At 37.0% G+C, this 23,002-nt stretch overlaps 1 protein-coding gene across 2 annotated transcripts in view; it reads left to right on the top strand.

Moving 5' to 3' along the window:
• Tenm1 (teneurin transmembrane protein 1) overlaps positions 1–23,002 on the top strand; it is an 850,812-nt gene that overhangs the window by 526,133 nt on the left and 301,677 nt on the right. For both annotated transcript variants that reach the window (XM_004653940.2, XM_045140035.1), the window contains one exon: positions 15,367–15,516. In XM_004653940.2, coding sequence (XP_004653997.1) covers positions 15,367–15,516 — 150 coding nt within the window. The remainder of the gene's footprint in view (positions 1–15,366; positions 15,517–23,002) is intronic.

The raw sequence follows: 23,002 nt of genomic DNA, 5'->3' as shown, positions 1-23,002 counted from the left end.
GCAAAGTTGCTTCTTATAAACAAGTAAAATTGAGCTTCAGCACAAAATCACTTGATCATATTCATATTCTCTTTGCCTTTCTTTGTCTCTGCCTGTCTATCTCTGTCTTTCTCTAGACTAACAGAAAAGTTGAAACTTTATAATTTTCTTCTAACCTGTGAGCTTCTCCCAACATTACCATCTTCTATAACAATAATACACCTTCCAAAACTAACAAATTAACAATGGTACATTTCTCTTATCTAAGTTGGAGTATAACACAAGTATCCCCAGTTTTTCCACCATACTATCTAGAATCTGATATTGCATTGAATTGCCATGTCTGTTTAGTTTCCTCAAATCTAATAGTTCCACGGTATCAATGCTTTTAATTCATAGTATTTCATTTGTCTATTAAAACTTATGTGATAAATAAAAATATACAATTTTGCATATTAATGGAGAGCATGCAATGTTTCAGTACATATATACATGTAATAATTAAACCATGTTTACAGAGGATTGAATAGTATGATTATATCACTTTCTTTCATAGGTAGCTAAGTGAGTTTTAAGTTTTTTTATATATAAACAATGGTATAATGAATTTCCTCATATATCCCCTTTATGGACTTATGTGATTATATATTTAGAGTAGATTCTCAGAAGTAGAATTCATTGGTAAAGGGTTATTACACATTTTGGTTGTGGTAGGGATCAAAGTTACATCATTCCAAAGCCACTTTATCCCATTACATTCTTTTTTCCAGGAATTTTTTTTATTAATTAATTTTGTATTCAGCAAATACAGTCAGTTTGGTACCATTATTAGGCTCATCTGTGACCTACCTCCTCCCCATGGCCCCTCCATGTTGAGATATATGGGTCATGCATTTTGGAGTTAGCCCAGAGTTATGGGTAATATAAATGTCTCTGCATATCATGACCAAACATGTGCCTCTGACAATCTTTCCACAACCTCTTCCACAAAATTTCTCTGAGCCATGTTGGGTTAATTTTTGGTCTGCTTCAGTGATGAGGTGTTGGGGGCCTCTGGGGCTCTGGTTCTCTGATATGGTAGGAGTTGATTTTTCTCTGTGTTGATCTCCTTCCCCCTTGTGCTGGTGTAAGGTTCATCAGGAAGACAGCACCCTTGCTTGTTTCCCCAATTGTTCTTAGTTTCAGCCGGGGCCCTTTTGATGTATGCTGGGGTGGCTCTCTCCTTAGAATCTACATCTATCTGAAAAAGAGAAGCAGATTCTCCAACTGAGAGTAAGTTAGCACCAGGAAAAATGAGATAACCCTTACCTTTTTTATAAAGAGTTTAATAGGTTTAGGCCCTCTTGTAGCCCATGATTGATTGTAGCTTGATAATGAAGAGTGGGCTAATGTTTGGATATGGTTCTGACTTTTTTCCCAGCTCCAGCTATGGGCCCCATACCACTGAGGGATCAGTTAGCCAAATCAAGAGTAGTTGGTTCCCCACCATGGCTGTGTGCCACTATTGCACTTGTGTGGGCATCAAAACAGGTTATTTGCTGATAAGTAAGTTAGACCATGAGTTGTATGGACAGATATTGGTCATTTTCCCACAGTCGCCCATGTAGCACCTTCTGGCACTAGACACATTTACTGTCTGGGGACTGACTCTCTTCCAACTTCCAGCCATGCCATTCCTTTTTACATGTCAACCACATAAGGTGTCTTCAGCAGTAGAGTCTTACCATTAACCTTTGGTGGGTCATCAAGTACTCTGACAGAAATCTGTCTGTCTTTTAGGAAACCTTGTAGGTGTCTCTGATCAAAAGCTCATTGTGGATGATGGCCCCATCCTGGTACTGGGAATTACAGGTCCATGCCTACTAAGAGAAGGAGGAAAAGGATAACTAATATACAAGAGTTAGAGAGAAGAGAGAGAACGGGAGATGGAGAGGAGGAGGGAGGGAAGATGTGGAAGATTAAGGTTAGTCTTCATCATACCCTCTCCAGTGTCTTGTGGTTCAGGTGTTCCCTGTAAGGGCCTGGTGAAAGTTTAACCATTTGGTCTGCCTTTTAGGAAATAGGATTTTATGGTACCATTGCCGTTTCGGTCTAGATTTGTGTTTCCCACCCCTTCGATGCCCTCCCCTCCCTCCCCACCCATCCTAGTGTCTAGTCCACAAGATGCTTGCTGGGTATGTAAGGTATCTTTGGTAGATTCAGGTTAGGTGCTATAGATGAGTGAGTCTATGTATGTGGTGATTTTTTTCTGTGATTGGATAAATTCACTGAGAATGATCTGTTCCAGGTTCAACCATTTTTCCTCAAATTTCATGGTTTCATTTTTTCTTACTGATGTATAGAATTCCATTGTGTAGATATACAACATCTTAGTTATCCATTCTTCTAGTGATGGACATCTGGGTTGATTCCAGCTTTTAGCTATTACGAATTGGGCCACTACAAACATGTTTGAGCAAATCTCTCTGGCCTGTGGTTTGAAGGTTTTAGGGTAGATGCCCAGTAAGGGAATAACTGGGTCAGTTGGTATCTCTATAGGCAGCATTTTCAGGAGCCTACATATAGTCTTCCAAAGTGGCTGTAACATCCTACATTCCCACCAACAGTGGATGAATGTTCCTGCTTCTCCACATCCTCACCAGCATTTATTTTCATTTGATTTTTTGATGTTTGCTATCCTTATTGGGGTAAGGTGGAAACTAATAGTTGTTTTAATTTGCATTTCTCTGATGATTAGGGATGATGAACATTTTGGATGATAGCCCCAAGCTGGTAGTGGAGGTTACAGGTCAGTGTCCACTAAGAAAATGAGGAAAAACATAACTAATATACAATAGTTAGAGAGGAGAGAGAGAAGGAAGAAGGGGAAAGGGAGGGAGGGAAGATGTAGACAATTTAGGTTAGTCTTGATCCTACCCTCTCCAGTGTCTTGTGGTTCAGGCGTTTCCTGTAAGGGTCTAGTGAAGGTTCAGCCATTTGGTCTGCCTTTTAGGAAGTAGAATTTTATGGTACCATTGCCATTTGGGTCCAGATTAGTGTTTCCCACCACTTCGATGCCCTCCCCAGTGTCTAGTCCATGAGATGCTTGCTGGGTATGTAAGGTATCTTGGGTAGATTCAGTTTAGGTGTTGTAGATGAGTGAGACTATGTGGTGATATTTTTTCTGTGATTGGGTAAGTTCACTGAGAATGATCTGTTCCAGGTTCAACCACTTTTCCTCAAATTTCTTTGTGTAGTTTTTTCTTACTGCTGTATAGAATTCCACGGTGTAGATATACCGCATCTTAGTTATCCATTCTTCTAGTGATGTACATCTGGGTTGATTCCAGCTATTGGCTATTACGAATTGAGCCGCTACAAACATGGTTGAGCAAATCTCTCTGGCCTGTGGTTTGAAGGTTTTAGGGTAGATGCCCAGTAAGGGTATAACTGCGTCTGTTGGTATCTATCTCTATAGTCAGCTTTTTCAGGAGTCTCCATATTGCTTTCCAAAGTGGTTGTACCATCCTACATTCCCACCAACAGTGAATGAGTGTTCCTGCTTCTCCACATCCTCACCAGCATTTATTTCATTTGATTTTTTGATGTTGGCTATCCTTATTGGGGTAAGGTGGAATCTCATAGTTGTTTTAATTTGCATTTCTCTGATGATTAGGAATGGTGAACATTTTCTAAAGTGTGTGTTTGCCATTTCTATATCTTCCTCTGTGAACTGCCTGTTCAATGCTGTGCCCCATTTTGTGAGTGGGGTATTTATCTTCTTATTGTTTAGAATTTTGAGTTCTATGTAGATTCTAGAGATTAGGCCTCTATCAGCTGGATAACCGGCAAATATTTTCTCCCATTCTGTGGGTATTCTATTGGCATTGCTTATTATTATATGCTTGTCTGTAAAGAAACTCTTCAGCTTCATATGATCCCATTGGTTGAGTGACTGTTTAAGAACTTGAGCCACTGGGGTTTTGTTCAGGAAGTCTTTTTCCATTCCTATATCATGGAAAGTACTTCCTAAATTTTCTTCCAGTACTATTCGAGTTTCTGGTCTTATGTTGAGGTCTTTGATCCATTTGGATTTGAGTGTAGTGCATGGTGAAATGGGTGGATCAAGTTTCAGTTTCCTGCATGTGGTTATCCAGTTTGTCCAGCATCATTTGTTGAAGATCCTATCTTTTTTCCAGCCTCTATTGTTCAGGCTTTGCCAAATATCAAGTAGCTATAGTTGCTTGACCCAAAATCTGGGTCCTCAAATCTATTCCATTACTCTATACTCCTGTTTTATTGCCAGTACCATGCTATTTTATTACTATGGCTTTGTAGTATAGCTTTAGATCAGGTGTGGTGATGCCACCAGAGGTATTTCTTTTGCTGAGGATATGTTTGGATATGCGAGGCCTTCTGTTTTTCCATGTGAAACTTGAGATCATTTTTTCTATCTCTGTGAAGAACACTATATGGATTTTAATTGGAATTGCATTAAATCTATATATTGCCTTTGGAAGGATTGTCATCTTCACAATGTTAATTCTGCCTATCCAGGAGCATGGTAGGTCTTTCCATCTTCTCAAGTCCTCCTCAATTTCTTTTTTGAGAGTTTTTATATTTTCATTGGATATATCTTTTACATCCTTGGTTAACATTATTCCAAGGTATTTTATTTTTTTTTGTTGCTATTGAAAATGGGACTATGTACCTTATTTCTTTTGCTGTATCTTTTTCATTTGCATATGGAAATGCTACCAATTTTTGTGCATTGCTTTTGTATCCTGCTACTTTGCTATAGGAGTTAATCACCTTCAGGAGTTTTGGGATGGAGTCTCTCGGGTCTCTTACATATACAATCATGTCATCAGTGAATAGAGCTAACTTAACTTCTTCCTTTCCAAATTGTATCCCTTTTATTTCCTTCTCCTGTCTTATTGCTTGAGCTAGGACTTCCAGAACTATATTGAAAAGCAGAGGTGAGAGAGGACATCCCTGTCTTGTTCCTGATCTTAATGGGAATTCCTCCAGTCTCTCTCCATTACGTATTATTTGGGCCTTTGGAGCTTTGTATATTGGCTTTATTATGTTAAGATGTGAACTGGCCATGCCGATTCTCTCCAATGTTTTGACCATGAAGTGATGTTGTATCTTGTCAAAGGCCTTTTCTGCAGCTATCAAAATGACCATGTGGTGTTTATGTTCAAGCTTGTTTATGTGGTGTATTACATTGACAGATTTCCATATGTTGAACCACCCTGTGTTCCTGGCATAAATCCCACTTGGTCAAGGTGGATAATGCTTTTGATGTGATGTTGGATTCGGTTTGCAAGGATTTTTTTCAGGATCTTTTCATCTATGTTCATTAGGGGAATAGGCCAGTAGTTTTCTTTTCTTAGGGTGATACTAGCTTCATAGAAGGAGTTGGGTAGCTTTCCCTGTTCTTCAATTGTGTGGCACAGTTTTAGAAAGATTGGTTTGAGTTCTTCCATGAATGTTTGATAAAATTTGGCTGGGAATCCATCTGGTCCTGGACTCTTCTTTTGGGGGAGGTTTTTTATTACTTTTTCAATCTCCATGAGTATGATGGATTCTTTGAGGTAATTAATCTGCTCTGAGTTTAGCTTTGGTAGATGATATGCATCCAGGAATTTATCCATCTCCTTCACATTTTCTAGTTTTGTGGAGTAGAGGTTTTTGAAAAAGTCCTGATGATTCTCCCAATTTCACATTTTCTTAAGTCTGTGTTTTCCATTTGTATTTCTTCCTCTGTGAACTGCAAGTTGAGCCCTTTGCCCCATTTTTTTTGAATGGGGTGTTTGACTTCTTACTGTTTAGATTTTTTGAGTTCTTTTTGGATTCTAGAGATTAGGCCTCTGTCAGTTGGATAACCTGCAAATATTTTCTCCCATTCTGTGGGTAATCTATTGGCTTTGCTTATTGTATGTTTGTCTATAAAGAAACTCTTCAGCTTCATGTGATCCCATTGGTTGAGTGACTGTTTAAGTCACTGGATTTTCTTCAGGAAGTCTTTTTCCATTCCAATATCATGGAAAGTACTGCCTAAATTTTCTTCCAGTAGTATTCAAGTTTCTGGTCTTATATTGAGGCCTTTGATCCATTTGGACTTGAGTGTAGTGCATGGTGAAATGTGTGGATCAAGTTTCAGTTTCCTGCATGTGGTTATCCAGATTTTCCAACACCATTTGTTGAAGATGCTTTCTTTTTTTCCAGCCTCTATTGTTCAGGCCTTTGTCGAATATCAAGTAGCTATAGTTGCTTGACCCAAAATCCGGGTCCTCAAGTCTATTCCATTGGTCTACACTTCTGTTTTTATGCCAGTGCCATGCTGTTTTAATTACTATGGCTTTGTAATATAGCTTTATATCAGGTATGGTGATGCCTCCACAGGTACTTCTTTTGCTGCAGATATGTTTAGATATGTGAGGCCTTCTGCCTTTCCATATGAAATTTGAGATAATTTTTTCTATCTCTGTGAAGAACACTGTAGGGATTTTAATTGGAATTGCATTAAATCTGTATATTGCCTTTGGTAGGATTGTCAACTTCATAATGTTAACTCTGCCTCTCCAGGAACACAGGAGGTCTTTCCATTTTTTCAAGTCTTCCTCAGTTTCTTTTTTGAGTGTTTTTATGTTTTCCTTGTATAGATCTTTCAATTCCTTGGTTAATGCTATTCCAAGGTATTTCATTTTTTTGCTATTGAAAATGGGACTATGTCCCTTATTTCTTTCTCTGTATCTTTGTCATTTGCATAAAGAAAGGCTACTGATTTTTGTATATTGATTTTGTATCCACTTTGCTATAGGGGTTAATCACCTTCAGGATTTTTGGGATGGAGTCTCTTGGGTCTCTTATATATACAATCATGTCATCAGCAAATAGAGCTAACTTAACTTCTTCCTTTCCAAATTGTATCCCTTTTATGTCCTTCTCCTGTCTTATTGCTTGGGCTAGGACTTCCAGTACTATATTGAAAAGCATAGGTGAGAGTGGACAACCCTGTCTTGTTCCTGATCTTAATGGGAATTCCTCCAGTCTCTCTCCATTAAGTATTATTTGGGCCTTCAGAGCTTTGTATACTTCCTTTATTATGTTAAGATATGAACCAGCCATGCCAATTCTCTCCAATGTTTTGATCATGAAGTGATGTTGTATCTTGTCAAAGGCCTTTTCTGCATTTTTCAAAATGATCATGTGGTTTTTATGTTTAACCTTGTTTATGTGCTGTATTACATTGACAGGTTTCTCTATGTTGAACCACCACTGTGTTCCTGGGATGAATCTCACTTGGTCAAGTTGGATAATGCTTTTTTTTATATAATGAAATACTTTTACCTCTTTTTTATTTTTCATTTATTTGAGAGTGACAGAGAAAGAGTGAGAGAGAGAGAGAATGGGCACACTAGGGCTTCCAACCATTGCAAACGAACTTGATGCATGTGCACCCTTGTGCATCTGGCTAACGTGGGTCCTGGGGAAGCGAGGCTCAAACCAGGGTCTTTAGGCTTCACAAACAAGTGCTTAACCATTAAGCCATCTCTCCAGCCTGGATAATGCTTTTGATGTGTTATTGGATTCGGTTTCTGAGGATTTTGTTCAGTATCTTAGCATCTAAGTTCATAAGGGAAATAGGTCTGTAGTTTTCTTTTCTTGTGGCATCTCTGCCTGGTTTGGGAATTAAGGTGATACTAGTTTCATAAAAGGAGTTGTGTAGATTTCCCTGTTCTCCTTTTGTGTGGCACAGTTTGAGGAAGATTGGTTTGAGTTCTTCCATGAAGGTCTGATAGAATTCAGCTGAGAAGCCATCTGGTCCTGGACTCTTCTTTTTGGGGAGGATTTTTATTACTTTTCCAATCTCCATGAGTGTGATGGGTTCATTGAGGTGATTAATCTGCTCTGAAGTTATCTTTTATAGATGGTATGCATGCAGGAATTTATCCATCTCCTCCACGTTATCCAGTTTTGTGGAATAGAGGTTTTTGAAATAAGTCCTGATGATTCTCCCAATGTCACTTATGTCTGTTGTGTTCTCTCCTTTTTCATTTTGAATTTTGTTAATTTGAAGGCTCTCCTTTTTTTGTTTGATCAAATTGGCCAGGTGTTTGTCAATCTTCTTTTTTTATTTTTCAAAGAACTAGCTCTTTGTTTTGTCAATTGTCTTGTTTCCTTGGTTTCCAATTCATTAATTTCTGCTCTGATTTTAGTTATTTTTTTTTCCTTCTTGAGCTCTTTGGGTTATATTTTTCTTGTTTTTCCAGTGCCTTTAGGTGGATGGTTAGGTTGTTGATTTGGGATCTTTCTTTTTTTATGAAGGCATTGAGTGCTATGAATTTTCCCCTGAGGACCACCTTCATTGTGTCCCATAAGTTTTGGTATGATGAGTTCTCATTGTCATTCAATTCCTGAAATTTTGCAATTTCATTTTTTATTTCATCCACTATCCATTTATTGTTTAAAAGTGTGCTGTTCAGTTTCCAGGTCCCATTGGGATTCTTTGTGGGTCTGCTGTTGTTGATTTCTAGCAATATAGAATTGTGATGTGATATCATGCAGGGAATTATGTCAATCTTCCTAAATATGTGGAGGCAGTCTTTGTGACCCAGTATATGGTCTATTTTAGAGAATGTTCCATGGGCTGCTGAGAAGAATGTGTAGTCTGTGGATTTTGGATGAAAAGTTGTGTAGATGTCTATTAGGTCTAAGTGTTCTGTGGTTTGGTTGAGCTCTCTTACTTCCCTGTTGAGTTTCTGTTTGGGTGATTTGTCTATTACTGATAATGGTGTATTGAAGTCCCCAGCTATGATGGTGTTGGTGGTTATTTCTGTTTTATTGTCAAGTAGGTTTTGTATGATGAACTGTGGTGTCCCTGTGTTTGGTGCATACAGATCTATGATTGTATATCCTCTTGATGGATCATTCCCTTGATAAGTAGGAAGTGACTTTCTTTGTCTTTTTTGAATATTTTTGGTTTGAAGTCTATTTTATCTGATATTAATATAGCTATGCCTCCTTGTTTCTTATTCCCATTTGCTTGGAATATTGTTTTCCACCCTTTTACCCTGAGGTGGTGTCTGTCTTTAGTGGTGAGGTGGGTTTCTTGAAGGCTACAGATTGAGGGGTCTAAATTTTTGATCCATCCTGTTAGCTTGTGTCTCTTGATGGGTGAATTAAGGCCATTAATATTTAGTGTAATGACTGTAAGATTTTATTTGTGACCTGCCATATTGTGATGGTAAATGTGGGATGGTGTTTTCATGGACTTTGAAGTTTTTCTTATCAGTAGTGCAAAGTGGAATGCTTGCTAATAATTGAGAGCTACGTTTGGTACCAGGGACAAATAAATGATGGTGAAATGGTTCCTGTCCTTTGAGGCAAACAAGCCAAAATATGCTTTCAATATACTCAGGTAGATTCTATGATAGAGTGCTGAAAGATGAACAGCATATCTTTCTGTGAAAGTTTTCAGATAGTGGAGATCATTACTTTCCAATAGAAATACAATATAATAGACATATGTAATTTCAGATTTTATGATAGCCACATTTAAAACATACAAACAAAATAGGTGAAATTAATTTTATACAAATTTCCCTGAATTTAATACATCCAAAATATTATTTCTATATGTAGTTGAAATAAAAATATTAATGTGATATTTTAAATTTTTTCTTTCATAGTACCACTGACTCTAGATATCCAAATTTCTAGTGCTTAATATATATATGTAGAGCTAGGCGTGGTGGTGCACGCCTTTAATCCCAGCACTCGGGAGGCAGAGGTAGGAGGATTGCCATGAGTTCAAGGTCACCCTGAGATGACAGAGTTAATTCCAGGTCAGCCTGGACCAGAGTGAGACCCTACCTCGAAAAACCAAAAAAAAAAAAAAATATATATATATATATATATATATATATATATATATATGTATGTATGTATGTATGTATGTATGTATGTATGTATGTATTGAGTGGTGGCTACCACATTCTACAGCACAGGCCTAAGTTTTATTTCTCAATTCTACTTCTAAAGCATTCCTGTGACCTTATTACTATAACTGAATATGTTTTTCTTATAGATGAATGGAATGAGGAAACATTGTTGGTTATGTTACTAGAATCTACCAATTTTACTTAAAAGAAATAAACCCCAACATCCTAACATAGCATAGAGGTATGATTACAAAGAGATTAAGAGGTTTATATAAAAATACACAAGTTAAATACAATTTTTGGTCATAGAGTTAGCCTACCTTGAGTTTCCAGGCCACAGGAGTATTTAAGATATATATAAGGGAAATACTACCTGAATAGCTTAGGTCTGTGCTATCTAATGGATCTAGTTTGACAACAGAGAGTGTCAAGGCATTCCATTTGTTACCTTAATTTTGTAATGAATTTATAATTTCAAATTATAGCACTTTACTATTGGATAAAAGAAAGGTAATAATTACAAATTTTATAGGGTTAAACAGGTAGCATTTTTTAGAAGACCATTAGGGGCTGTTCTTAATCAACATAAAAAAAAAACTATTCCAAGACTATCATAATAGGCTTACACACTTCTGTCTAGTATTAGATGTCAGTAATATACAATCAATTCAACTTATATTGCTCCAAGAGAGCTAGATAATATCTATTTATTTGCAGAGAGTATGTACGTTTCCATGTGTACATATAGTAAGGTTTAATCATATATATGTATGTAAAATTATGAGCAGTAAACTTAAAATTGTTTGGAGTCAGGAGTGCAAATATTCATATCTACTTTAACTAGCAGTGCAGTGCTCATTTGGAGATATATGGTTGGATATGTGAGAATTACATTTTTTTGCCATATATATATGTATATATGTATATATATATATATATATATATATATATATATATATATATATATATATATATTCACAACTTTTATACTTACAGACAACAAACCATGGTACATCCCTCTCCTCCCTTGCTTTCCCCTTCATAACTATGCTCTCCATCATATTCCCTCTCTCTCTCCATTATTCTCTCTTTTAATTTGATGTTATCATCTTTTTCTACTATAATAAGGGTCATGTGTAGGTATTGCTAGGCACTGTGAAGTCTTGGATGTCGAGGCCAATTTCTTTCCAGACAGTTGCATGTAAGGAGTGGTGCCCTTCCTTTGGCTCTTACATTCTTTCCACCACCTCTTCTGCAATGGACCCTGAGCCTTGGATGGTGTGAGATGTTTCAGTTCTGGACACTCCTCCATCCCTTCTTCTCAGCACTATGTTGGTTTTGGTTCATCACAGTCAGTGGTCATTGCCATCTGAAAAGAGAAGCTTCTCTAACCAGAAGTGAGAGTATAATTAATATATGAATATGAGCAATAAGTGTAGTGCTTTCAGGGCAATTTGGTGAGAGTAATTTATCCATTTATCTTGACAAGATCAGGCTTTATACCCCTAAGGCTCATGACCTCCCCTGCCATAAGTTTTCAGTACCAGGCACATATTCCCTCCCATAGAGTGGGCCTTCAGTCCAACTAGAGAGCAGTTGGTTTCCCCTAGAGCAGACATGCCACTATTGCACCCATTCAGCCATTTGGCCTGTGTGTCCAAACTTGAGGCATCCAGTGTCCACTGTTTTCACTGCTGATGACTTTTGTCTTCCATAAGGGCTGCATACAGTGCAGCTTTTCCCAGCTTTCAGCTGGCTGGGCTACAGGGAGAAGATTTTCTGTTCATTACCACCTTGACTTAGTGACTTTGCCACTCAGGCATGTGAAGTCTTCAGTAATAGTGTCTTACCATCTCTTTGTCATGGGATACCAATGGCCTTGTCAATAGTCTATAATGTTTTGTAGGCAACAGGGACCTCCCTGGCTTTCTTTTTCAGTGCTTATCCATTGGTTATTAGCTTGAGAAGTGGGTGAGACCACTGAGATAACAGTACTATGGTTCCAGTTCCTATGTGGATAAATTTTTCTACTAATGTTACTCTTTGCCTTCCTGACTGACCTCACACTGAGATTTTTTTAATTTTTTTTTTATTTGAGAGCTACAGACAGAGAGAGAAAGAGGCAGAGAGAGAGAGGATGGGCACGCCAGGGCTTCCAGCCACTGCAAAGGAACTCCAGATGTATGCGCCCCCTTATGCATCTGGCTAACGTGGGTCCTGGGGAATCGAGCCTTGAACCGGGGTCCTTAGGTAACCACTAAGCCATCTCTCCAGCCCGTCACATTGAGATTTTTTTCTTTTTGGTTTTTCGAGTTAGGGTCTCACTTTATTCTAAGCTGACCTGGAACTCACTATATAGTCTTAGGTTGGCCTCGAACTCACAGTGATCCACCTACCTCTGCCTCCCAAGTGCTGGGATTAAAGGCATGAGCCACCACGCCCGGCTCTCTCTTGGCTGTTAAATATTCCTTTTTTGTTGTTTTTGCTAGGAATATTTAATTAATTAATTAATTTAATTAATTAGCTGACAAAGTAATGTGTTTCATTATGTCATTCTCATATCTTGTTCTTGGACCCTCTTCTATATACTCCCCTTCCCCATCCCCTGTCCCCATCCTGTTGGTTACCTTCCTCCAGCCAGTAGCCCCCCCCCTTTACCTTTCCTCTCACATGTACTCTATTAGCATCTTTCCACCATCCCCTCTTCCCCTCTTTAAGATTTCTCTTTTCCCTTCTCATGGTCCCTTTTACAGTTTCATGAGATAATGAGTTACACCATCATATATTCACTAAAATACTAATAAACACCTGTAACTGGGTCAAGTACAGTAAACCATACCTTGAGTCCTTCTGCCAGAAAGTCTTTGCAACGTCACTAGTAAAACTTTATTACTACATCATATCTTACATGGACTCCTTATCCTTTGGTTTCAATTGTTTCTAATAACTGCAAGAGAATTTCATCAGGCAGCACTGGCCTTAATCCAAAGAAAAGTATAGAAACCAATAACAATTAAAAGTTTTAGGGATAAAGTAGGTGTTAGAAATCTCTTTGTCTCCAAGTAAAAGTGGATGAATGATTGTTAAATTGGCTATCTGACTAGTTTCTCTATTTTCAGTCACTAATTCACAGACTATATGTGTATGAAACATATGTATTGGCCCCTTTAATCTGCTTGATAATACAAAGAAAAATTTGAGATGGAAAATAAAAATATTCCCTTTTCTTTTTGCTTTCTTTTTTATTTGAAAAATAGAAGATATCTCCAGCTTCTGCCTATGCACTAGTCTCTTCTAAAAATTCTCTTCAGTGACCTCATTCACTCTCACAATTTCAGCTGTTGACTTTGAAATCTTGTTCTAACTTTGATGATTATCCATAATTCCAAACCCCCTGTAGTTAACATTACTGTGTAGTTGCCTGATCAACCCCTGGAGGCCAACATCTCCTTAAACCATAAGGTCAACTAGTCTTCTTTCAAAACACAGGTCCAAATCCATCTCTCTGTGGGATACTTGAAGAATTTCTTAAATCTATTAATGGACACACTATTTTTTCAGTTACCATGACTCAAAAACATTTAACCATTTAGAACGAGTCCTTAAAGTGTTCCCTCTTTTTTATCCCATGACCTCTTCGAGTACACCTATGTATATGCATGAGATATGTATACACGTCCACTGTGAACACACAGAAATCTTGCTTCCAAATCCTAAAACACAATTATATCAAGTTATTCTTAAATAAGCACCTATCTTTCTCACTGAATATAATAATTCAGACAGTCCTGTGACATCACCCTAATTGAGACACTATGTTTGCAATATTATAATAGCTGGTTTCCTTTATAAATATTTTAGGTTCACAATCCACAATGCTTAACATGATTACTGGATCTATCTTTCTGAAAAGGATTTTCTGATACAATTTATTTGCTTAAAACTTTCAAGGATTCTCTTTGCAAATTCAACTTTCTAAAGAAAACTGTGCATATCATTCATTTGGTCTGAAAATAGTAATGTCTTCCTTGCTTAAAAAATTAAATCCAAATATATAACAGTGGCATTCAAAGTCCTTCAAAACATTAACCTATTCTCCCATTCTGGCCTTGACATCAAGCACCTATACATGTCTGCATTCCAGTGAATACTAACAACTACCTTTGCTTCAAATACTTCTGTACTTCACAAAGGCCTATTTTGTTCAATCCATTCTTCTCCCCACTTATTATTATTACACATACTCAAAGGTCCATCTCCAATACATTTTTCCAACATAAAATTATTTTTAAGTTTCCCAGCTAAATTTAATGTATTTTTCCTTTAAATCATTTTAATATAAAAGGTACACTTTCACAGATAGCAAACATTTTACACTCATTGTAAAAAAAAAAACATGGATAATACAAGTCATAAGGAAGAAAATTAAAATCTACTACTTTCTCAAATTATTAACACATTGGTCTAATATATTCTCTCTCTAGTCATGAACACACATGAATGCATAACACAGAACATACTACTTATGCTTTATATTTTTTGGAGTCTACTATTTTTATTTGGTGCATCATGAATATTTCACAAGTTGTTGCATGGTTTTCTGTATCATGAATTTAATAGCTCCATAATTTTGTATTAACTAATCTATCATCAATTGTTGCATTACACTCCAGTTGATGAATATTTAGATTATACTTTATAATATTATCCTCAGATGTTATCATGCACAGTCTTATCTTTATATATACACATATTCATGATAATTTCATAGATATTGACTTATTGGCTCAAAATACAAGTCAAACTTTAGATTTGTTGATAAATGGGGTATATTTCCTTGCACAAAGATCATTGTATTTTTATTTTCTTATCCAGAGTGCATGTGTTCCCATTCTCTGCATAGTGACCAATACCAGATACTTTTTAATCTTCTGATAGAAAAATCAATCCTGTCTGTGTCAATTTTCCTATTGCTATTTTGTACTTCTACTGTCACAAAAATCTCTCCATAAAAGATATCTAGATGTTAACAGCTAGCAGCTATAAAGAATCTTGTGCAAACTAGGCATTCGGTAACTATTTGCTGACTTGAACAGAAGCAGAGCCATAGGGAATATCTCTTGTGTTTTTGACAGCTTATCCACTTCCCTGCAGTCAACTCCATATGCAAAGGAGATATATGACAAAGACAAATGAAAATGGAAGAGGAAGCTGTCCTCCCTCTATAATTGGTTAACTAACCCTACAACTCTTAAAACTATCGGTAGGATAACTTTTGCCTCAACATTTTAGCACCAGCTACTTCAAAAAGAAGCCACTTGTGTTATGTAGGTATAAACTGCTAATCCCCTGAACTAACTAAAATGCAACTGATTATGACATTTTAAAAAGATGGCTGGTTTGGAGGACTCCTCAGCAAACCAGAATAAGTTAATATACACTTCTTTTCTTGCAGCAGTGCATTTGTTCGGCCTGACTTGGCAGCTGCAACCAGTTGGACAGATCTATGCGAATGGAATTAGCAATGGGAACACAGGGACCGAGTCTATGGACACTACTTACTCTCCCATTGGAGGAAAAGTTTCCGACAAATCTGAGAAAAAAGGTACAGTGATCAAATGATTGGTTGACTATTGATTACTATTTTGGTTATTAGGAGAATATCTGGGATGGTTTCAAATCTCATTAAATTTCACGATCACTTGAAGGAAGATGTACAGAATAAAGTCATGCCAATATCTTCTGAAAGCAACTTTCCATTTTCTCCAGTGCCTTCAGTATGAACATTAAACTTTTCAAATATGTGGGCAATTTTGAAAAAAAATAAATATTTTCAGAATAGATCTTTTAATACAATGAAAATTTCATTTTGTATCTAACCACCCTGAAGCAACATGGGATTTTGATAAACTTCCCTTATGCCCTAGGCCAGTATTAATTTATATATAACATTTTACAAAGGGTATATAGAAAGCCCTTCTGTTTATAATAAGCAGAGACATTTTCTGCTTAATATAAAGGTGAATGCTTATGTCAAAGTGGGAAAACATGTTTCTTTTTTCTGGTTAAGAAACATGAATTCTTACTAGATGGGCGAAAATCCCTTTGAATCATGAATTGGTAAATGTAAACAACATGAACATGAGCTACTGTACTTATTGACAATAAATGCTACAACACCAAGACTCACACACAATGTCTTATGTATAGTGAGTGAACCTAGCCTTAATAAGCAAGAACTGAAATAAACTGGATCTTCGTGATATAACATCCTTCTAAATAGGATTCATGGGGCTGGAGAGATGGCTCAGCAATTAAGGCACTTGCCTGTATCAAGACTAGCAGTCCGGGTTCTATTCTGTAGTTCCAGATGCATAAAGTGGCACATGTACTTAGAGTTCGTTTGCAGTGACTAGAAACCCTGGCATATCCACTCTCTCCCCTACCCCCTTCTCTCTTTTTCTCCCCCATCTCTCTCTGCATGCAAGAAAATAAATGAAATATGATAAAATGAAATAAGATTAAGTATATCCAAACTCAAGCTAGGCAAAATTTCTGGATATCAGTAAGCAAAGTAGAAATTGAACAACATACACAGACAGCATATTCAATTAATTTTTAGGAGATAAAAATACACAAATTAAATAAATAATTGAAAGAACTAAAACATACCCCCTAAAAGCTTACAGTTTTATAAAGGTGATAAATTTTATTTGGTTTCATTAGTTTCAAATAAGGCATCAGCTTGTTTAATACTTGAGTTAAGACTTTCTACATGTGTGTTAAATTCCTTTTGGGAGTTGTCTGAGAGTTGTGTTTCATCTGCTTTTGAAAAGATAAGTTTGCTTTGATTCATGCTTCAGTAAAAATTAGTGCTTAGGGTTCAAAAAAGATACGAGTTTTGTTCTAATTTTGAATTTTCTATAACACAGTTTACTTTGCATCTCATTTGAGACTATATAATTGTAGCCTGCACCAGCCTTTCCCAGAAGTTTCACTGTTACTGCTATAAGGACCAAAGATGAAGTGGGCATGAATTTGTTCCATTCTCTCTCTCTCTTTCTATTTGGTTCCTTTATATGAATGCATAATTATCTGGTATTTACCTTCTAATCATTTTCTTAAAAAAAATGAAGGACGAACTGGATGTGGTGGCACAGCCTTTAATCTCAGCATTCAGGAGGCAGATTGCTGTGAAGTAGAGGCCAGCTTGAGACTACAGAGTGGATTCCAGGTCAGCCTGGGGTAGAGCATAATTCTACCTCAAAAAAACAGGAAAAAAATGTAGGACAAGGGCTGAAAAGATTTCTCAGTGGTTAAGGCTCTTGCTTTCAAAGCCTGACAGCACAGATTGAATTCACCAGTACAAGGCCACCCTAGTTGTCATCAGAATATATAGAATTTCGTACTCAAATTCAAATTTATTTTTTGTTTTTTTTTGTTTTCTTGAGGTGGGGTCTCACTCTGGCTCAGGCTGACCTGGAATTCATTATGTAGTCTCAGGGTGGCCTCAAACTCTCGGCAATCCTCCTACCTGTGCCTCTCGAGTGCTGGGATTGAAGGCATGAGCCACCACACTCTTCTTCAAATTTCTTATAATCTCTTACCAAAAAATAACTTGATATTGTGGGCTAAAATTTATGAAATAATTATATGCCAAAAATTGTTCTAGAGACTTCACATAGAGATAACATTATGCCCCCTATTTCTCAAGTGAGAAAGAAAGGTACATACATTTGCCCAAGATCAGAAAGCTAGGAACTATTGGACTGATTCCAAAGCCTAAACTATTAACTTCACACACTCCACTATTTCCTTGAACAGTGCGGGTTAGTACTGTGTGGGTCCACTTGTATGCAGATTTTTAATTTTTGTGACATTTGTTATAACTGGAAAAGTAGGTTAAACATGTAGCATAGAAATGTAAAAACAGTTAAGAAAAATAGGTATAACATGAATGCAAAAAATATGTGAATAAAGACTCATTCAGCAATTACCAATTAATTATACACAGGCCGATTTTTTTAAAAGATAGGACTTATCAAATAATTTTTTGTACTCAGTAAATGCAGTCAAGTTGGTACCATTATTAGCCTCCTTCCTGTCCTCCCCTCTCCACAGGGACCTTCCTAGTTGAGGCATATGGGTCATGCATTGTGGGGTTTGCCTTCAGTTTTGGGTAGGAGGAAATGTCTCTGGGTATCATGACCCAACATACGGTCCTTGCATTCTATCCACCCATTTTTATGCAAACTTCCCTGAGCCATGTTCGGTTCATTTTAGGTCTCCTTCCATGTTGAAATCTTGGGAGCCTCTGTGTCACTGGATATCTGGTTTGGTAGGTGTTGGTTGTTCTTTGTGTCCATCTCTTTCACCATTGTGCTGGTTCCCAATTCGCCAAAACAGCATTCTTGCATGTTTCCCCAATTATTTGTAGTTTCAGCTGGGGCCCTTTTGAGGCATAATGGGGTGGTTCTTTCCTTAGATTTGTGTCTATCTGAAAAAGAGAAGCAGATTCTCCGATGGAGAGTAAAGTTAGCACCAAATAAATGTGATAACCATTATTTTTTAGAGAAAGTTTGATAGCTAGTAGTCCCTCTTGTAGCCCACAATTGGTGGTAGCTTGATAATGGAGAGTGGGCTCATTTTTGGATATGGTTCTGACATGTTTTCCAGCTACAGCTATGGGTTCTGTTCCAATGAGCAGATCAGTTAGCAAAATCAAGAGCAGTTGGTTTCCCACCATGGTTGTGGACCACTATTGCACTTGTATGAGCATTACATCAGGTTGTTTGCTGCTAAGTAGGTTAGACCATACATTGCTTCGACAGATATTGGTCATTTTTCCCCAGTCGCTCATGTAGCACCTTCTGGCACTAGATGTGCTGTTTGGGGACTGACTCTCTTCCAGCTTGCAACCATGTAACTCCATGTTACATGCCAACAGTACATGGTGTCTGCATCAGTAGGGTCTTACCACTAAACTATAGTAGGTCACTAAGTGCTCTGATGGAAATCTGTCTTCTTTGGGGAAACTTTGTAAGCCTCTCTGATTAAAAGCTCATTGTGGATGATATCCAACTGTTGGTACTGGAAGTTACAGGTCAACGCCCAAGAAGAGAAGGAAGAAAAAGATAAGTGATATAAAAGAGATAGAGAGATAATAGAGAAAAGAGAGAGAAAAAAAAAACAGAAACAGGAGGGCACAAAGGTCAGTTTTCATTGTACACTCTCCAGGACCTTGAGAATCAGATGTTCCCTCTAAGGGTCTGATGAAGGCTCAGCCATTTGGGCTGTCTTTTAGGATGTAGTGTTTTATGGTACCATTACCATTTGGGTCCAGTTTTGTGTCCCCCATCACCTTCCTTACCCTCCCCTCTCTCCCTGCTCTGCCTATTGTCCAGTCTTCCAGATGCTTGCTAGGTATGTTGGCAACTTAAATAGATTCAGATTAAGAGCCAGAGATGAATGAGACTATGTGGTGATTATCTTTCTGTGATTGGGTGAGTTCACTGAGAAGGATCTGTTCCAGGTTCAACCAGTTTTCTTCAAATTTCATTCTGTCATTTTTCCTTACTGCTGTGTAGAATTCCATTGTGTAGTTATATCACATCTTAGTTATCTATTCATCTAATGATGGACATCTACGTTGATTCCAGCTCTTAGCTATTATGAATTGAGCAGCTATAAACATGGTTGAGAAAATCTGTCTGGCCTATGGTTTGAAGGTTTTAGGGTACATGCCCAGTAAGGGAATAACTGGGTCTATTGGTAACTCAATAGTCAGCTTTTTTAGGAGTCTCCATATTGCTTTCAAAAGTGGTTCTACCATCTTACATTCCCATCAACAGTGGATGAGTGTTCGTACTTCTCCACATCCTCGCCAACATTTATTTTCATTTAATTTTTTGTTGTTTTCTATTCTTACTGGGGTAAGGTGGAATCTCATAGTTGTTTTAATTTGCATTTCCCTAATGATTAGGGATAATGAACATTTTCTTAAGTGTGTGTTTGCCATTTGTATTTCTTCCTCTGAGAACTGCATTTCCAGTTCGTTGCCCCATTTTGTGAGTGGGTTGTTTGACTTTTTATTGTTTAAGTTTTTGAGTTCTTTGTAGATTCTAGAGATTAGGCCTCTGTCAGTTGGATACTCAGCAAATATTTTCTCCCATTCTTTGGGTAATCTACTGGATCTGCTTATTGCATGTCTGTCTGTGAAGAAACTTTTCAGCTTCATAAGATCCCATTGGTTGAGTGATTGTTTAAGATCCTGAGCTACTGGGGTTTTGTTCCGAAAATCTTTTCCTATTCCTATATCATGGAATGTAATTTTATCCAAGGGCTGGAGAGATGGTTTATCATGACTTGCCTGCAAAGTGTGTGGACTCAGGTTCGATTTCCCAGTACTCGCATAAAGCCAGATGAACATGGTGATGCATGAGTCTGGAGTTTGCTTGCAGTGGCTAGAGGCCTTGGCATGTCCATTCACTCTTTCAATCTCTCATAAGTAAATAAACGTAAATATATTAAAAAGTTATATATAAATAATTATATATAAAATATTATATGTATATAAATTATATTAAGGCATGGTGGTGCACAATTGTAAGCCCAGCACTCTAGAAAATAGTAGCAGGAGATTCAGGGCCAGTTTTTGGCTATAAAACAAATTTGAGGCCAACCTGGACTACATATCCTGTCCCAAAAATCCAAAACACAAAAATCTTAGCAAAAAGTGTGCACAGACCTATAGACCTGACAACATACAGCCCACAATAAAGAAAACTGCATAGAAACAAGCATAAAGATGCAATATTAAGTTGTAATTATACATAATTACCTGTAGTGCATACTGTACTAGTGTGAAAGCTACTTAGCCACCTCCTAGAACTATTGTGGTATGTTGAAGGGCTATGGGTCTTAAAAAAAAAAATGTTTTTTAAAAAAAAAACATAGGTGAACAGACTTTTTTAAAAAAATTTTTATTTATTTATTTGAGAGTGTCAGACACAGAGAGAAAGACAGATAGAGGGAGAGAGAGAGAATGGGCGTGCCAGGGCTTCCAGCCTCTGCAAACGAACTCCAGACGTGTGTGCCCCCTTGTGCATCTGGCTAACATGGGACCTGGGGAACCGAGCCTCGAACCCGTGTCCTTAGGCTTCACAGGCAAGCGCTTAACCGCTACGCCATCTCTCCAGCCCAACCTATGTTTTTAATGTATTGTAACAACTTGTACAAATTTAAAAACGTATTGTTTCTTCTAAATTTTAACAACAAACAGGGCAAACTTTCAATTTAATACTTTATTAACAAAAATCATTATGTATACATGTGCCATGAAAAAAGAAGAAGGGGCTGTTTGGTAGAGCAAAGGGACCACCAAGAGAGAAGGAGCAGGAGTGAAAGTGGGGAGAGATGAGTAAGAACAGATGATAATGTAATAAAACCAATTACTTTGTATGCTAACTAAAAAAAGGACAAAAAGTAGGTAGTGCTGAAGATTTTATTCAATGATATAGTGCTTGCCTAATAAGTGAAAAGCCATGGGTTTGGTCCTCAGAATCAAGAAAGAATGAATGAATAAAAGAAAGAAAGAAAGAGAGAGAGAGAGAGAGAAAGAAAGGAGGGAGGGAGGGAGGGAGGGAGGGAGGGAGGGAGGGAGGAAGGAAGGAAGGAAGGAAAGAAAGAAAGGAGGGAGGGAGGGAGGGAGGGAGGGAGGGAGGGAGGGAGGGAGGGAGGGAGGGAGGGAATGCAGAGGGAAGAGGAGGAGAGAGAGGGAAGGAGGGAAAGGAAAGGGAAGGAAGGAAGGGAAGAAGGGAAGGAGAGAGACAAAAAAGAGAATCATTATCATTTGATGCTATATATCACAAATTGTTATCTTTGAAAACTTTGGTGAACCCTTAACTATAGAACTCCACTATTAAGCCTTTGCTACATGTCATTTACCAAGTAAATACATATTTCTTTTTTTCAAAATCATGCCATCAATATACTAAACCAAGCTATATAGAAGAAGCAATGCAGTGCAAGGATATTTTCAAATGGTTACAGATTCCTTTATAAATGTAGTTCTAGTAGCTGGTCTTGATCTTTGGCTTTACATTGTTCTCATTAATGTCTTGTAAGAACAGGCTTTGAAGAACTATTGAATTCTATAGTCACAATGATATGACTATGAATACTGACTGTGTCATTTGTCTTCTCTCCAACCTCAAGTAACCTTAACTGCATTGCTTAAATATAATGATGATATTAAATAGTCCCTATCAGATATATTTGTACTGGGGAGTAAATGGTATGCTGAACATAAAGAATTACCACAGTCCTTGACACATTGGCTAATCTAGTAGAAATTATTATACAGCCAAAAGATTGGAAGATGACCTTGAGTTTTTTGAATTTCACTAACATCCTTTTAAGTACTGGAGATCATGCTTTTTGAACTGGTATCAACTTTTCTAAGCACTATGGCCTTTTTAGAAAATACTGATTTTTCTACTTAAAGACTGGGCTGTATGTACTTACCAATTTATTATCTATTATTTTCAAATTTTCCCCATCATCAGATCATTGATAAGTATAATGGTACTTTAAAAAATAAATTCTAACAGAATTAGTCCCCCATTCGGAGTTATTATATACATTTGCTTTTCATTATGAGGCTGAATTTAGTTACCATTTAGTTAATTAAATGGAAGGAAAACAATATTTCTTGATGATAGACATTTCATATGATGAAATTCCTAAGGTCACAATAACAAGCTAGAATCTACCAGAAATATCTAAATTGTCATTGTTCAATAAATACTAGAATTTAAGGGATTGTATTAGAATAGCCATTAACTATCCTAGAACCTTATCAACTTGTAATAACTCATTCCATTTAACAAGTAAATATGATGCAACTATTTTAAATAGAACAGAAGACATATGAATAAATAAGAGGTGTAATATCCATAAATAAAGCTAGCAATAATCACAATGTAATTTATCAACAAATATATACTTTTAGAATATTAAATATTATATCTAATATCCTTATTTAAAAGTAAAAAAAAATGAGATCTTTAAAGATCATGGTCACAAATATA

This window comes from Jaculus jaculus, chromosome X (assembly GCF_020740685.1).
Source record: "Jaculus jaculus isolate mJacJac1 chromosome X, mJacJac1.mat.Y.cur, whole genome shotgun sequence".
In the NCBI taxonomy this organism is placed as follows: domain Eukaryota; kingdom Metazoa; phylum Chordata; class Mammalia; order Rodentia; family Dipodidae; genus Jaculus; species Jaculus jaculus.
Note: the sequence above shows the minus strand (reverse complement) of the source record. Positions and strands in the feature narration are given on the sequence as shown.